The 16652-nt window shown below is 44.7% G+C and overlaps 2 protein-coding genes across 2 annotated transcripts; one reads left to right on the forward strand and one right to left on the reverse strand.

The window, feature by feature from the left end:
- The first annotated feature begins 652 nt into the window (after nt 1–652).
- Nucleotides 653–5714, forward strand: LOC119219052 (C3a anaphylatoxin chemotactic receptor-like). Its single transcript, XM_037473912.2, has 3 exons — nt 653–959; nt 2357–2518; nt 2790–5714. The coding sequence occupies exons 1-3, from the start codon at nt 939–941 to the stop codon at nt 3666–3668; spliced, it is 1062 nt and encodes a 353-aa protein (XP_037329809.2). The 5' UTR covers nt 653–938; the 3' UTR covers nt 3669–5714.
- Nucleotides 5715–5917: 203 nt separating this feature from the next.
- LOC119219545 (chitin synthase chs-2-like) lies at nt 5918–14557 on the reverse strand. The gene is given in 22 exon segments (XM_062558655.1): nt 5918–6050; nt 6437–6493; nt 6580–6794; nt 6877–6987; nt 7234–7295; nt 7380–7411; nt 7526–7697; nt 7866–8132; nt 8223–8402; nt 8606–8774; nt 9163–9278; nt 9381–9581; nt 10016–10271; nt 10306–10338; nt 10427–10601; nt 10688–10849; nt 11241–11336; nt 11853–12036; nt 12126–13037; nt 13179–13323; nt 13454–13589; nt 14532–14557. Coding segments are annotated over 22 exon segments (3840 nt in total).
- Nucleotides 14558–16652: the final 2095 nt, after the last annotated feature.

Consider the following 16652-nt stretch of genomic DNA (forward strand, 5'->3'; position numbering starts at 1 on the left):
GTGATATACAGGAATTTATCGGCATTCATGTTGATTGATACAAACAGCAGTTCCTTTTATATCACAGTTAGATGCTAAATGGACTGTAGAGCTTTTCTCAATGTGTTGCATCAGCAGCCACGTTGCACTTTGATGGTTTCTTTCTTCTTCTTTTCATTAAAGCCCAATACATGAGACTGTTTACTGTTTGTGTAAAATAAACTTCCCCTTTTTTTTACTCAAATCATCAAATCCGCTTTAAAAACAATTAGAATTGACAATGTTTGTATAGTGGATGTTTGAGTTTTCCTCAAGGAATTATGATGATTACTAAAGTCATCTTTTGTAATGAAAGGAGGTCGTTGGCCCGGCTCGGAGGAACCTGATTGGCTGTCTGTCTCTGTCCGAATAACCCAAGACGGTCATTCACTCCGTCTGTTTGTGTGTGTGCGTGTGTGTGTGTGTGCGTGTGTGTGCGTGTGCGTGTGCGTGTGTGTGCGTGTGCGTGTGTGTGCGTGTGTGTTCGTGTTTGAGAAGGAAACAAGAAGCTTTCACACAGGAAGATGCAGCCAGACACAAAACAAGAGAGAGAGGAAGAGGAAGAGCCTATGTGTCTGTGTGTGTGTGTGTCTGTGTGTGTGTGTGTGTGTGTCTGTGTGTGTGTATGTCTGTGTGTCTGTGTGCGTGTGTGTGAATGAGTGTAAGCGAGAGAGAGGGGCCGGGGGGGTTAACACACACAAAACGCACGTCCTGCTTTTGACACTAAAGTAACAGGGTTACGGAGGAACTTCACTGTGCGTGAACACCCACACACACACACACACACACACACATACACACACGTACACACACACAAACGTACACACACACACACACGTACACACACACACACGCGACTCATAAAGATGTGTCTCCTCTTGGGTCTCTGACCAGTGACACGCCGTCGCTGTGACATCTGCATGACCAGAGAACATCTGCGGGTAAGAAATGAGACATTTTCTCAAAGCGCTTTTCTTAACTCGACGTCGTTGAACTGGTGTTTAGGTCCTCGGGGCTCGTTGTACGCTTTGATGAGCTGTGGGATAACGTCGATGACTCTGGACTCGTGAAGGCCATGGAGCCCTGGAATAATAAAACACAGCTAAGAGAGCGATGTGTGTTTGTGATGATAGTGTGCGATCCCTTAAAGGGACAATGTGCAGAAAGAAAACACTGAATCACGTTTTTGTTTGTTTCATCTAAAAATGACTTTTATTTAACCCTTAATCTTTGTATTTTCTGTTTGAAAAATATCAAAATGCCAAATGCATGTGTATAAAACACTGTGTGGTGTGTGAGTGTGTAGTGTGTAGTGTGTAGTGTGTAGTGTGTAGTGTAAGGGTGTCATAAAAACATTGAGATAAGGCCATTTCTTCTTTCAAGATTACACAGATCACGACCTGAACGAATTCACGCGCTGCCGACGCTACAATGTTTCATTAACAAAGTTTAATTAACAAAGTTTAATTAACGAAGTTTAATTAACAATGTTTCATTAACGACGTCAAGCTTTGATCTTAATTAGGAAGAAAATATCACCACCGCGGCTTATGAGGCTGAATATGAGTGGGACGTTTAAAAGGAGCAAAGAGCTGTCACTCAGTTGTTTTATTGTTCTGAGCTTCGCCTTCTTCTCCCCCTCTGTAAAATGACCTCTGTAAGAGTTCATTGCAACACACACACACACACACACACACACATGCTGACTCCCGCTCACGGGGTGGCTTCTTGTCATTCTTAACATTACTTTCAGTTTGATCACACATGGACTTTTCTTGGGTACATGAGCGGCGTCACATCTATTTTCCTGGTGACTCACTCCAGGAAGATTTGTGGCATGAACAGCAGAGAACATCAGAGCTGAATTGAAGAACACAAATTCTTTCCCAGACCACATTGTGTGGTTTATATTTGCATCTTTATTCAGTAGGTTGAAAACATTTTCTTAGTTTCAAAGTTGGACAAATCCTCTTATTTTAATTCCAATGTTGAATCAAATGCATATTTTGCCCCAAATTAAGCCTGACTACCCCGTGGTTGACATCAGATCCTTTTGATCTTGTTTAACTTTAACGTGGTTGGTTGTTCTTAACTCCGCCCCCGCAAATAAACCACGATGCAGACGGCCGGTGGCTCCTTTCCTCCCGCTTCCCAACCCCCACATTTCCTCGCACCAAATTCATCTCCGTACATACAAGTTTAATTCCAGACTCACAATTACACAATTATATTCTACAGCATGAATTTAGGTCACTAAATAATTTTATATTCAGCGTTGGTTATACAAATATCTCTATAGTCATAGGACCACGTTACATTTTGATTTCACGCCTTGCAGCCGACGATGTCTCTCAACGCCTCCGTCCCGCTACTCAAGCCGTCGGCGGTGGACGTGGACGCCATCATGGACACCTTCTCCATCGTCCTCTACAGTCTGATCGTCGTGCTGGGCGTCTCGGGGAACTCCCTGGTCATCTGGGTGGCCGGATTCAAGCTCAAGGTGGGTTCACTGGGCCGGTTGGAAGGAGGAGAAATAACCTGCGAAGCTCTTTGTTCTGTTGTCGTGTTTCTTAAAGTCCGAACACGTTGTACACGCTGGAAAATACGTTTTTTTTTTTACCTTTCCACCTCGTTGTCGACTTCTTTAAAATGTGTTCACGACACGTCAAAAGCAAACAAGCCAAAATCCCCTTGAAACAGAATTGGGAACAAAGCCTTTTTCCTCACTCCATTCCCATTCCCTTCCTTCTTCTTCTCTTCCTCCACCTCAGCCAAAGGTCACCAACGTGTGGTTGGTGAATCTGGCGGTGGCCGACCTCATCTTCTGCGTGACGCGCGCCTTCTCCCTCACCAAGAAGCTCTTCTTCGACGGCTGGCCCTTCGGCGTCTTCGTCTGCAAGTTCAACGGCTTCTTCAAATACGCCAACATGTTCTGCTCCGTCTTCCTGTTGGCGGTGATCAGCCTGGACCGGGCGCTCTGCGTCTGGCGGCCCGTCTTCACCAAGCGGCACCGCTCCCTCCGGGCCGCCAAGGTGGTCGCCGTCTGCGTGTGGATCGCCGCCACCGTCTTCAGCGCGCCGTACTTCTTCTACCGCCAGGTCTACCAGAAGAACAACCTGACCAAGTGCTCGCTGGAGGTGAAGGAGACCGACAACGCCGCCAAACTGGCGCTCTACTCCGTCCGCTTCCTGTGCGGCTTCATGCTGCCCTTCGTGGTCATCGTCGTCTGTTACACTCTGGCCGGAGTCGGCATCCAACGCACCCGCCTGACCGGGAAGTCCCGCCCCCTGCGCATCCTGGCCTTGTTGGTCGCGGCCTTCTTCCTGTGCTGGGCGCCGTACCACTGCCTCCAGCTGGTGAAGATGGTGGACAGCAAGAACGTGGTGGTGAAGATCTGGCACCCTGTGGCGAAGGGCGTGGCCTACTTCAAAAGCTGCGTGAACCCGCTGCTGTACTTCTGCACGGGTCTGGACGTGAGGGGGCGCTTCAGGCAGAGCCTGGCGGGGGTGTACAAGAAGGCGCTGGCGGACGGCGTGGAGGGGCAGACCTCCCAGTCCAACGAGCGCTCCGCGGATGACAGCGCCGCGTCCAAACAAATGTCTTTGGTCGCGGCGGGAAGGAGTGAGACCACGGTGGAGGTGGCTGTTTGAGTTGAAGGAACACGCTCTTTCGTGCAGTTAGCGGCGTGCGATTAGATGAAATCATTGGATGATTTAGAAGTTTTCTGTGGGTTAAGGTGATACCAAATGAATAAACCTCAGCTAAATCCTACTTTAGTTTTCTCATAGACTTCTGTGGGACGAGAAGTCGCCCCCTGGTGGTCCGCAGAGAGAATTTAAGACACGAAGCCTTGACTTCACTTTTTCGACCTGCTGGAACGTTGTAGCCCTTTCACGTTAAAAATGTAATTATTTCAACCCAAATTATATTTTCCTTAAATAATCCTATAAACAAATATAAACTATTTTGGAAAGACAGTACTAACGAGTCACATGACTAATAATGATTGAGGTCTAAGTTTACTTTTACTTCTAGTTGCTTAAAGAGAAACAGCTTGTGAAAAAATGTGGTTCTAGTTCAGATAACTTTGAATATTGTTTCCACCCCAAACTGCTGCAAACACTGCTGTGTTTATTTGGACCGGTCTGCTGTGTGTCCAATAGGCCCATTCAAATGTTCCTGTGGTGTTGTGTCTTGAAGCATGTGATGGAAAGTGGAACTGCGGTGAGTGTGGTGGAAGAAGACAGAAGGCAAGGAGGAAGCGAGACTATTAAAAGGAAAGCCAGTAATAACTCGGCACTGTCTTTGGGTCAGGGGGGTCACGCTGCTTTTGTTTGTAAATGCACATTTTTATTATTTTATTTTATTTTATTCTACCATCAGAGATGAGCAGAAGAACGTGTCCTGTGAGCTCAGGACTGAAGTGCGTTTATGGCTTTTACACAACCATATAAATAAAGGGAAGCGTGGAGGCAGGTTGGTCCTGAGCAACGGGCTCATAAACCGAGCCGAACCTGCTGCGTTGCTGGGAAACACCTGCTCGTCCCGAGGTCCGCTCTCTTCTTACAGCAGCAGAGTGGATGTTATGAAGCTCACAGCCTCTACGCTCTGATTGGTCGCTTCTACCTGTGCTGCTGTTGTAGTGTCACGTATTATGTTCCTCTCTCAATATGATTATGGCGGAAATGTAATGTGAAAATGAAAGCTTTTCAAAGTTGTGGGAATGTTTTGCATTTAATTTGTGCAAAAAACGGTGTGAAAAAGCTGCAATAAGAAGCTGTTGTAGTGTTTTTTATTTCTTCAGCCCTAATTGATCAGAAGTGATGATTGAGAATTGAGTTAAAACAACATATTTACAGTTTGCTGACCTTCTGCAATGTATTATGAATCTATTTAAAAGCTTTTTAGTATTTAGTATTATTTAGAAAAAGGTACTCAAATCTAAATGTAATAACTCCACATAATAGACATATTTATATGCAAAGAAAATATACAAAATATTAAAATATTTTCCATCCCAAGAAACTTGTTTTCTATTGTTTAATCAAATAAATAGATCCACAACAAAATGAAGTTGAATGTTGTGCATTGTGTTCATAATATTACTAATAATGATTGTATGATCCAAAGTTTTCCAATACAACTGTCAGTTTGACATTTTGAATGTGCCAATTAGACTGAACAATGGAGACAAGTACAGGTGTGGTCCCGTCAGGATCACAAACATTCAAAGAGAGGCTAGAATTCTGGGGTATAGATGATGTATTGTGGGTGTGGCTGATCGTCTTTATGTTCCCAGCAGGAGTGGCCCTCGGCATTGTAACGCACAAAGCACTCGAGGACATGAATCCATACTCATTTTTCCTCGATTACTCATCATACTGCACGGATGGAAACCATTATTATTGTGTGTTACATACTCCCAAAGCCATTGATTAAGTGAGGATGACAGCGATTAATAACACAAAACTACACTAAGATAAAAGATGCCGCCAGTTTCTGCTCTTCACATCCTTCATGTTCACCTTCACAGAGTCGTAGATTAAAATCCACCTGGACCCACTGCAGAAGCATAACGACCAAAGCCCTAAACGTTGTCTGCAATAAGTCTCATTCGTTCAGTTTCAGATTTTGACACGATGTGTCCAGAAGGTTTCCATCAAACCACTTTCTCTTTGAAGCGCTTTAAACGTCCAAAACCTCAACTTACGAAACGAGCTCTTCAGCTGTCACCAACACACACACACACACACACACACACACACACACACACACACACACACACACACACACACACACACACACACACACACACACTTGTGTCATTATAAAATAAGAACTAATCACAGTTTGGGATGGAACCCTAAAGTGCTCTTTTCTGCTGGTTTCGGGCCGTCGGTCACACCATCGTTCCGGTGTTGAAGCGCCGGCGGAAGTCCCGCTGAAAGGCGAGTTCGTCGGAGTCGTCGCTTTCTCCGTCAACGATCTGCAAGAAATTCAGGTACTGAGCCAGCCAGCAATTACACCGCACCCTGAAGGAGACGTGAGGACAATGGACTCGGGGACGCTTTGGTCGGTTTGAGTCGGCGGACGGGCGAGGTGTGGATCCATGTTTCTATTCTACTTTTGACACTTTAATTGCCCCTTTGTGAATAGCTGTCTTCTCCATCATTGTGCTTCCATAAAGGAGCATCACACAAACACATTCTATACGACACTCGTGTGACGGAATGTCTTTGTTCGTTGTTAATTAGACTTCATGAGCGTAGTTTCATGATGGAACATCATTTTTATACCAGCAACGGTCATAACACCCGTAGCAATATTAGCAGCTGTGGAAGTGGTAGAAATATTCCTGAAGTAGTAATAATATATCAGTTGTATATCTACCGTTTTAATTGGCTGATGATGTTCTTGCTTGTTAGAGATGGGCTCTGTACTCAGGAAGGCCACATAATGGATCAGGGTGCTCATTCTGGAAGGAAAACCACCAAAAGATGAACTTAGAGAGGACTAGCAGGTCTTTCTACACCAGGACTATAACTCAAAGATATGGGTTACCTGTGGTACAGCATGCCGAAGAACTGGATCACCACCAGCACGGCGAAGGACAGGATGAACATGAAGCCCACGGGGTCGATGTAGACGTACTCCCCGGTATACTGCAGGTCAAAGTTGAGTTTTGGCACCGTGATGAAAATGGACGGCTTTATTAACTGCAGAGTGAAGGTCGCCACGATCCAGAAGGCGTTGATCATGAAGTAGACGAAGGTCATCTGTTAAAATGACAACGGAAAGAAAAAGGATCAGGGTTTGTTTTCATCGTCATGGGATTAAATTCACCTTTTACCCTTTTACCTTGTTTCTCAACTCCCTGAGTTTATTAATCATTTCTTCCTGTTTCTTTTTGTCCTCGGGAATAGGCTTCAGGTATTTGTTGATGAGCTCAGTGAAGAACTTCACCTCCTCCTGCAGACACATATCAATAAATGATTTATTGCACCAGAAAGTCACATGAAAACCAACTATAAAAAAATGAAAAAAATGTATTAGCTTTGCATACCAAAAATCTCAAATTTCATTTCCTGAAACTATTATAGAAGAAAACACATTTGGCCTGTTTTCTGTGATTGAATTAAAAACGTTGAATTTGCGCTCACTCTTAATCTTAAAAGCAACAATGAAGAAAGACAAAAATAAAAACCCAATGAGCACCTCGTCAAGTTTGTCCTCCTTAAGTTTGTCCTCGGATGAACTCTGCAGCTGTGCCATCCAGTCTGAAGGAAAGAGCAGGAAAACATTACACGCCGTGAGAGTGTGTTTCCACGCCTATTTTTTTCTGTCACCATTTTTGTACCTACTTTGGTGATGGGGGTGGGAGGTGGTGCTTTGCCTGAAACAAAATAAAAGATTTCATCGTTGTGTTAAGATAATAAAATACATGCAATGTTCTCCAGATCAACCATTGGGTGTGTGAGTGCATCTAAATTGTAGATCATTTCGTTACCTCCGACCCTCCTCGGGTCGCCCCGCCTCCTCCACGATGCTGTTCTGGGGTCGAGGCTCGGGCTCCTCGCTCGGGACGTCCCGGCTTACGATTCGCTCGTCTGCTCCGTCCGTCAGACACATTCTCCTGCAGCACTGGGACCGCGAGAAGAACCGCGCGATGGTGCTCCTGACTGCGAAAGAGCAGAAAAGCATTATTGTTATTGTGACTAACGCGGAGCAGCGTCGTGGAACGGATTGTTTAGCATTTAACACGCACTCGTTTTGACGGGGGAGTGAAAAGCGAACAGCCTAACACGGAATATGTGCAAATAACTGTCTGTAATACTCCACGGCGGCACCTTTCTCGGACTTGGTTTGCGAGGCGGCGGCGTCGCTGGCGGCAGGCTCCGTCTCCCTGGTGCCCCAGGACACGTTGTTCATGTTGACCATGGTGTAGATGGAGAGCAGCAGGTAGGCGCTGGGGATGCAGAGGATGTAAATGAAGCCGAAGAACACCAGGCCGATCTCCTGGGGATGCAGCAATGCAGTGACGACGTAGAAGAGGGCGAGGAAGATGAGGAAGATACTGCTGGGAGTCAGGATGGTTTGGTCCTTCACCATGTTCCCTGACGGAGGAGGAGGAGATGGAGGAGGAAATTAAGTTGCGGCAAACCTTTCCGCGTGAACAGCCCCCGTTGGGTGTGGAGTGTGTGTACCTATTATGGTGATTGCCGATATCATCATGAGAAAGGCGTACAGGACGCCGAGGATCGCTGCGATGGCGATCTGAGTGTCCGCCTTGATTCTGAAGCTGGCGCCGAGGAAGGCGGCTGGAGGTATCAAAGCCAGGACCAGAGCGACGCTCGGGTGAACATCGAGCAGCACGGTCAGACTACCTGAAAGGCCGACAGGAAGCGAACGGAAGAACTGGTTTTAACGGCCAGATCATACGCGAGTGTGTGAGAAATCTTCTCTCCTAAACTCAACCTTCCATCAGCGATGAACTCAAATTATTGATTCAGATTCTACGCACTTCAGATGAAAATTTACAAAATCAGGTTAAAAAAAATAATAACAGCAAATCCCCCCCCAGTCTGACCTGCGATCATTAGGATGACGGTGGAAGGTGCCAGAATGGACGCCACCAGGTTGAAGAGCTGGTAGATCATGTAGAGTTTGGAAATGGACGGGTTCTTGTGGGAGATCAAAGTGGTGCAGCCCAGCAAGTCCATTATGTTGGCCATGGTCGACGGGCCCCATCGGCGACGCTGACCACGCCCAAAAAACAATCACAACATTAGCACTAATTACACAGAAGTTGAGTGTGTAAACAATTAGATTGTCGGCTGTGTCATAGATAATTAGGATAAATATAATTAAACTGTTTAATTGATAAACGTTAGCAGGCCTACTAACTGTAATTATGTGATGACATGACACAACAGGAGCCTGAGGAGTGTTGTTCCAAGCAATTAAATACTATATTTAATAACATCAAAGAGGTGAAACAGGAGGGATTTCGTAGCTTCTGATGATTGTTTAAAATCCCCGACAGGCCTCAACGTCGTCCCCACTCTTTCATTTTCTGTGCCAACGTCAGCGGGCTCGAGGGCGCCTTCCCCTCGTGGGCCGGGCAGAGTTGTCCCCTGGAATCACCTGGTTGTAGAACTCTTTGAAGTCCTCCGGGGCGTTGGTGCGGGCGTCAGACGCCGCGTTGTACTCCACCCTCCAACCCTGCTTCAGCAGCAGAGTGCACAGCCAGCGGTCCTCTCCTGCGGACACCGGGACGGATCGAGTCAAACCTTCCGCCGCTTGGCATCACACCGACTGGCTTTTGTGACATCCATCCGCAGCGGGTAGGACCAGCGACGTACCTTGGTCGTACTGGATGTAGTGGTGCGCCTCCGAGGACACGGTGGTGTACGTCTTCATCACGTTGTCGTCCATCAGCGCCTCGGCTCTGAACAGGCTGAAGCAGCCGGGGCTGCAGAGCACGCAGCCGAACACGTGCTCGGCCGTCTTCTGAAGCCAGTGGCCGACCGCGTATTCAAACTTCTGGTACCAAACGACGGGCCCTGCCAGAGGAGTGCACAGCCGGTTACTACGTGGTACACACAAGCCCGAAGTGCCTGGTTTTGACGGGTGGAACTTGGGTTGCAGTAAAAAATATATGTAAAAATATTTATCAATTCTTTTAACTCAAAAATGACTTTATACTGTATGTCTAAAGTTGTGATTACTTTCATTATTCTGGTTTTGTTTCTTAAATTATTTGTATGTTTTGCCATCCATCCATCCATCACCACCCATTAAATCCATCCAGATACTGGTTTGCTATTATTAGCTTCTTCCAAATAATTAACCTAAATTATTCTAAATATGCACATTTTATTCTTCTGCGTTTTCTCGTCTTTCCAAGGTTTTTTCCGACTGGTCCGACGTGAGTTTGCTTTGACTAGTTGTGTCTCGATGTCCTCCCGTCCCTGTCCACTAATCCCATTTGACCCACCTGACCCGGTGGGGTGAATCCGGCCGCACGCCGCCCCGACCTGAGGGTACAGTTTCAGGCGATCGATGAGCAGCATCACGGCGGCCGGCGTGAAGTCCGTGTCCCCATCCAGAGCCAGGATGTAGGTGTTCTGCTTCTCCCTCTGCACGAACACACACATTCAGCTTCTTTCCAGATCCACATTTTGGGAATATTGACTGGTTTGTTTTCTCTCGTCTTACCTCGAAATCATTTTCCAGGTCAACATCCTCCTCTCCTCTCCCCCACCTTTTGATAAACTCGGTGGAAACTTTCCATCCCAGGAGGTAGTACAAGTACATGACCTGTAGAATGGCACATACTGTTCAGCAAACACTCCGACGGAGCAACCCTGACACCAAATAATGGACCACTACATGAAGCTCTGATCACCTGGGACCATCTCTTCTTGTGGCGGATGCACTTCTTGTCCTTGTAGTGGACCGTTAAGGTGTTGCCATGTGGCATGGTGACCTCCAGACGTCCTCCGTATGGCGTTGTCATGATCTTCTGATCCGGCATCTGCTGCTTCTTTGTGAAGAGGTCGTTATCGACGTTCAAGAAGATGCTGACGACAGAGAAGTAAACTCGGTTCATCTTCACTTGCCGTCAGAATTCTGCGCTTTCTTAGTTTTCATTGAATCAAACTTTTACCTGTAAACTTCTCCGATAATTTTCACAAGCATCTCAGCGTACTGGTTGACGTGGGGCTCTCGGCTACCGGCAACATCTGTGAAGGCATCGTCGAAGTAGATGTGGCCTTCAAACGAAACGTCGGCAACTTGTCCCTCCTTCTTTGGCCTGTACTTGTCCAGTCTGTGGAGGTACAGGAACCACGTTACGCTCCCGGCACGATGCTGTTGTTGAAGTGAGGCTCAGAGAATCAACTGGAAGATATTATGTCGTACTAGGGACATCTTGCTAAATGCCTTTTAAAAATCCAAGATGGTTGAAGGACATTCTCTAAAAGCCTTACCATCCGTAAGTACCCTTATGCTTCAAAAGTAAAATGTAGATACAGGTGATCAAATGCATGCAAATTGTATAGAAAAGACGTGGCTCAGTGTAGATTCATCTAACTATTCGAGTACATCGTATTGGGTGGTTTGGGATGGAAAACCCTGGCCATCTAAAATTGGAAATAAGGAGGTGAACGCTTAAATACCAGCGTGTTTCCATTTTAACAGGCAGCACATGCAAAACTTACCGAAATATGGAAATGAGGATATTCATCATCTCGTCGTAGGTTTCGTGCCACATGGTCGCGCAGAGGAAGACTTTCACCGGGTCCAGTGCTTTGAATCTGAAAGGACAAGACAGTGAAGGTTTGGAAAATAAATTGTATTTATTTTGATGTGTAATATTCACACCTTGTTTGAAACAACATGATGATGTGCAAAGGGAATGTCAAAAATTGTAAAAAAAATGCTTGACACATTGTAACCTTTTAAATGTTTGCTGATTCATTCTTATGATTGTCATGCTCAGTGGTTGATTTGGTGATAAACAGTAATTACGGAGCTTCTTTTACTTTAACCTTTGTGTAAAGGCCATTCCTATGAAATAATTGGTCCTCAAATATGTAATTATAGGTTCCAAATAAAAGATGAGGCCCTAAGAAGAAAAAAACAAAACAACTGAGTAACATATTGTTTTGCACGCTGTTTGGACTTAAACATCCTAACCTTTATGAAAAGAAAGGGGAGGAGTAGGTCATCCACAACAAGACAATTCTGTCTTAAAATAAACACAAGAACACTTTTCACAACTTATAAACCCTTAAAGAAGAAGGTTTTCTTGATGTCACACACACACTTACTGCTTTTGCTTTTCAGTCGTCTGGATGTCAAAGCGAGTGTTCAGAAGCAGGGACTGCTCTATGAATGCTCCCTCGTACAGCCTCCTGACGAACAGGTCCTGGGTCCTCTGGATGCGAAACAGACTGAGGAACCAGAGGTGCAGAGTGGCCGCCACCAGGCCGATCCACCAGCACACCGCCGAGCCTGAGGAGAGGGAAGCAAAAAGAAACGTGATCAAACAAAGTATACATCAAAATGCTCACTCAATAAACGGTGCAGCTGTAGGTTGTTACCTGTCAGCAGGCCGATGTCATACACCCTGGACAAGTCCAGGAAGCACAGAGTGCGAGTCACATCCTGAACCAGATCTCGGAACACGTCGCCGCTCAGACTTTGGTTTCTCGCATTGATGACGTCGTTGCAGTAGCCTCTGAAGTCGGAGCTTTGAATCCCGTTCTGAGCGTTTCTGTAGTTTTGATGGAAAACGATAACGGGGACGATGAAGAGGACCATGACGGCCAGAGACGCCAGGTACAAAGGCAGGATGAAACACCGCCGCAGGGCGTGCATCTTGCAGGCCACCAAAGAAAACCAGTGGCAGAGCACGGAGGAGATCAGCTGGACCCCGATGATGATGGCTATGATTCTTGTCTCACGGCTCGGGATGGAGGTGACGATGGTCCAGTCCATTCGGTCCAGAGGGACGTAGGCTCCGAGCACGCCGGCGGTCACCGCGATCCTGAGCACGCTGGAGAGCATGTACAGAACGTTCTGGCACGCTGTCACGTCTTTGCTCAACGCTGTGAGGAAGTCAGAGCGAATGTTCTTGCTGATCAGCTTGAAGTAGTTCTCCCACCAGTTGAAGGACATCAAGAAGGACCCGCCGACAGCCAGACCCGCCCAGATGATCCTCCGGGTATCAGTGGGATCCTTCGTGATGTACAAGACGAGGAAGAGGACGTAGCCGAGCAATATGAGGAGGAAGGCGGTGATGGAGGGCACCATGAAGCGGTTCCTCTCCTTGGCGGTGCACTGCGTGATCACCTGTAGGAGCGTGGAGAGCACGGCTACGCCGTTCAGTATCGTCACGTTGGTCACAATGTCCAGGTGGGGCATTGCAACGATGGTGAGAATCGCTGCCCCCATAGCCACCAGGAACTCAATGAACAGAACCTGAAGAAGAAGCAGAACATTTAATTTTGGCACTTTAAAGCAGGATTTGGGTCATGTCAATATAAATCCGACTTAGCATCGGGTTTAGCTTTGAGATGGCTGAATCCTGAACATGTGTACGCTTCTCACCGTAGCCACAGTCCTTTTGTCCGGCATCTTTGAGGATTTGTGACACGCCTTCCAGGCGCTCTTCAGTAGGAGAAGCAAGCTGGAGGCGATGAGAACGCAGCCGATGCAAAGCAGGGCGACGGGTTTCTGCCCATCGGGGAGCGTCTTGGTGCCCTCGTTGGACAAAGTGACGAGGAGGAGAAATGACGTCTGGAACAGTCAAAGTCAAGGCAAGACGGAAAGTCATGAGTGAGCTGAATGACAAAAATTTGAACTGCTTTCATATTTGATTCCTCGAGCTCAGCAGATTCCTTCAGGTAACAAGCTGTGGGTAACGCACCTTGCTACACAGGGCCAGTCCGAACACTAACACGGCCACTACACACAGGGAGAGGACCTTCAGCAGCTTGAGCATCTTCCACGGCGTCCGCTCATCCCCCAGGGGGGGCACCTGTCGGCAGGTGTCCCACGGCCTCCTGAACAAACACAGCCGGCGTGAAACTCTTGAACTAAACGCTTGGTTCTGCGTGTTTGTGGGAGATCAGTTTTAATTACCTTTTTTTCTGTCTCCAGATGTACATTTTTATTTTGCATTTTTGCATTTCAGCAAGTTGATATAAAATCGTTTTTAATATGTTTTTAATGTGATCTTTGAACCTGGATGACAAAGACTACGTTGTTCCATTAAGTTCAAAGCTATTGTGGACGTCAGTAATAAGACGAGTTTTTCCGAATACATTTGAAAAGCAAAGAACAAATGTATCAGAATATGATTGATTGACTGTATCCAAGTCCAAAAAATGGAGTTTTGACGTTCTCTAATTTACTGACAATCACTGTTTGGTTTTAACACAAGTATAAAGCGGGGGGGGGGGGGGGGGGTCTGGAGGTGTTGATTCTTAATTCTTTTAAAATACCTCCATTCTGAATGAGTACCGATCCACTCTTCCCTGGTTTGATGTGCATAGGGAACCTAACCCTGTAAACAATGTGCTCATGCTGCATTTCAAATCATGTTTTAAACATTTCCCACATATCACCGTCCTCTGAGAAGTGAAAAATATTTGAGAATAAAAAAGTTGTATTAATATAATATATAATAAATATTCGTAGGGACAATTATTCCCTGTAGTACTAGTAGTACCACAAAGTACAAAACTACTTTAAAAGTTAACTACTTTAAAAAATAACTTAGTTTGAATTTTGAAAAATTAGATAAATAGTAAAAAATACAAATTTAATTTCACCGTCTGAATATGGAAAAGAATGATCTTAAGAAAATAAATGATATATGATATGATAATCGTTTCTTGCAATCAGTTTAGAATTGTTCTTATATTAAATGTTTGACTTTTCATATTTCAAGCAATTAAGCAAAAAAATGTTATCAAATGAATTCAAATGTTTTCATTACTCACGTGGGTAAGTTGCTTGCGTCCTTCATGCTTCCGATGAATGTAAAACCTCTGCTTGAGAGTTGTTTTATGTGACTCTTAAATCATTCCAGATGAGCTACCGGTTGAATGTGATGGATTGCAGAACGTCCTGTAATTCAGGCTGTGTTTATTGTGAGAGGATTAACTTCCATGGCTGAGTCACAAAGTAAATACATGTTTTAAACAGGGAGGGAAGGCCATAACAATATATTTTATTGTATTTCACTATGCTGTCTTGTTGTCCATTGTCTAAATGTTCTGATGTCATGCACCAACCGCCAAGTCAAATTCTATGTCTGACATATTATGGTGAGAAATGTTTCCTGATTCCTGATTCCTGGAAAGGCTCCAACAGATATAACTTTTAATAATTACAGAAGATCTGCCAAATTCAATATCAAGGTTCAAAATGTCATTTAATATCAATAATAATAAGGTTTGTTCTAACGAGGGTTTTAAGTCCACATAGTTATTATGAATACAGTGCAACTCATATGCCGGATTTGATTCACAAGGCAACAGAAATTGTGTTTCGGAGGGATTTAAAAATGTTTTATGAAATTAGGTGAAACAGAATAAGTTAAATGGAAAGTTTTACCGGCGATGCACTATTTTGTTTTACCTGTAGTTACCAATAGTTCTAACAAGAACAAATCAGAAATAATTAGTTTTTCTGCACATCTGAAACGTTTCAGCCTCTCTCTCCTCTCTGAGGCAACCTTTGGATCCAAAAATACAACAAGTACTGTATTGGAGAAGGTTTCAAAGGTTAAACTATGTACTGTAACACGTATCAACTCACCTGTTGTTTTGCCGGAAAATTTGTACTATCGACGCAACTGTTGAGCGGTGCAGATTGAGCAGTGAGACCATTTATTTCATCTCCTTTGTGCTCCACACACTCTCCCTCATATCACTCCTCTTCTGTGACCCTTATTTCCAAAGTCAGTGCGAAGCCATCACCTTTTACTGAAACATGGTATTGCGTAAAGCAGGACACCTGGGTCGGTTTTGAGCTGGAATTGAAATGGATAATTATTTGATTTTCTGCTAAGATTTTCAAAATTAAAAAAAGAATTACTACACAAATGTTTGAAATGTGTCATCTTTCCGATTTGAATCTGCTTTTATGAGTGTGTGTTAGCATAAACATCCTTCAAGTATACCGTTTTTTGGAGTAAGAAAGACAAAACATTTTGTGGATTTTGAAAAATGTGTTTATTGAAAGCAATGAAAATTGATTCCCAGTTATGTTTGTATTCACTTGTGTGTCGCTGAATGTGTGAATAGTTTTGAAAATGTATTTTTAGTATTGAGCAATGCTTGTTAGCAATTTAAAAAAATAACTGCAAATTATTTAAAACTGATATGCAGCCGGAGCTCCACAGGGACGGAGTACACGGGATTCAGCCAAATAACAAACACAGGACTTTCACCCAGAAGGCCGCTGTTTGGATGGAACGTACTTCACTTAACAAATGGACTTCCCCCCCCAAATATGATATATTTCAACCTAAAATAGTTGTGAAACCTAACCTGGGAATCGGATAATCTTTCCTCAAACCCAAGCAAGCAGCTTGGTTCCAAAGCGTCCACCACCACGTTCTGTTGTTTGGGTATCAAGTATGAATCACCTGAGAACATCTCAGAGAGACTCACGAGGTCAGACACCAAACCCTCCGTGGATCCCACTGCTATTTATAGATGTACTGAACATTCCACGTTGTCACGGCAAAATGACTTTTTTCATTAGTGGCATAATGAAGTTTAAGCAGGTTTCTGAGTCACTTTGTGCGTGAGATGATTCAGTCGCAGCCTGTTGTGAATATGAATGAAAGATGATGGAGGCTGATTGATAGGAGTAATACACAGAATACTAATCTATATACTGTATTTGTAATCCAAAACAAGGAAAAAACACATTATCCAACTATAACAAAATGAATCTCCAAATTACACACTATACTTTTAAAGTCAAGTTTACATGTATACTTAAGAATGAATCAAGGTCCACTTCCTGCTTCATACGGTTTGCGTTCTTCTGTTTTTTTTGGAGCCGTCGGCCTCGTGTCGGTTTGTTGTGGAAGCTTCGTGTGAACCACA

This window comes from Pungitius pungitius, chromosome 17 (genome assembly GCF_949316345.1).
Source record: "Pungitius pungitius chromosome 17, fPunPun2.1, whole genome shotgun sequence".
In the NCBI taxonomy this organism is placed as follows: Eukaryota; Metazoa; Chordata; class Actinopteri; order Perciformes; family Gasterosteidae; genus Pungitius; species Pungitius pungitius.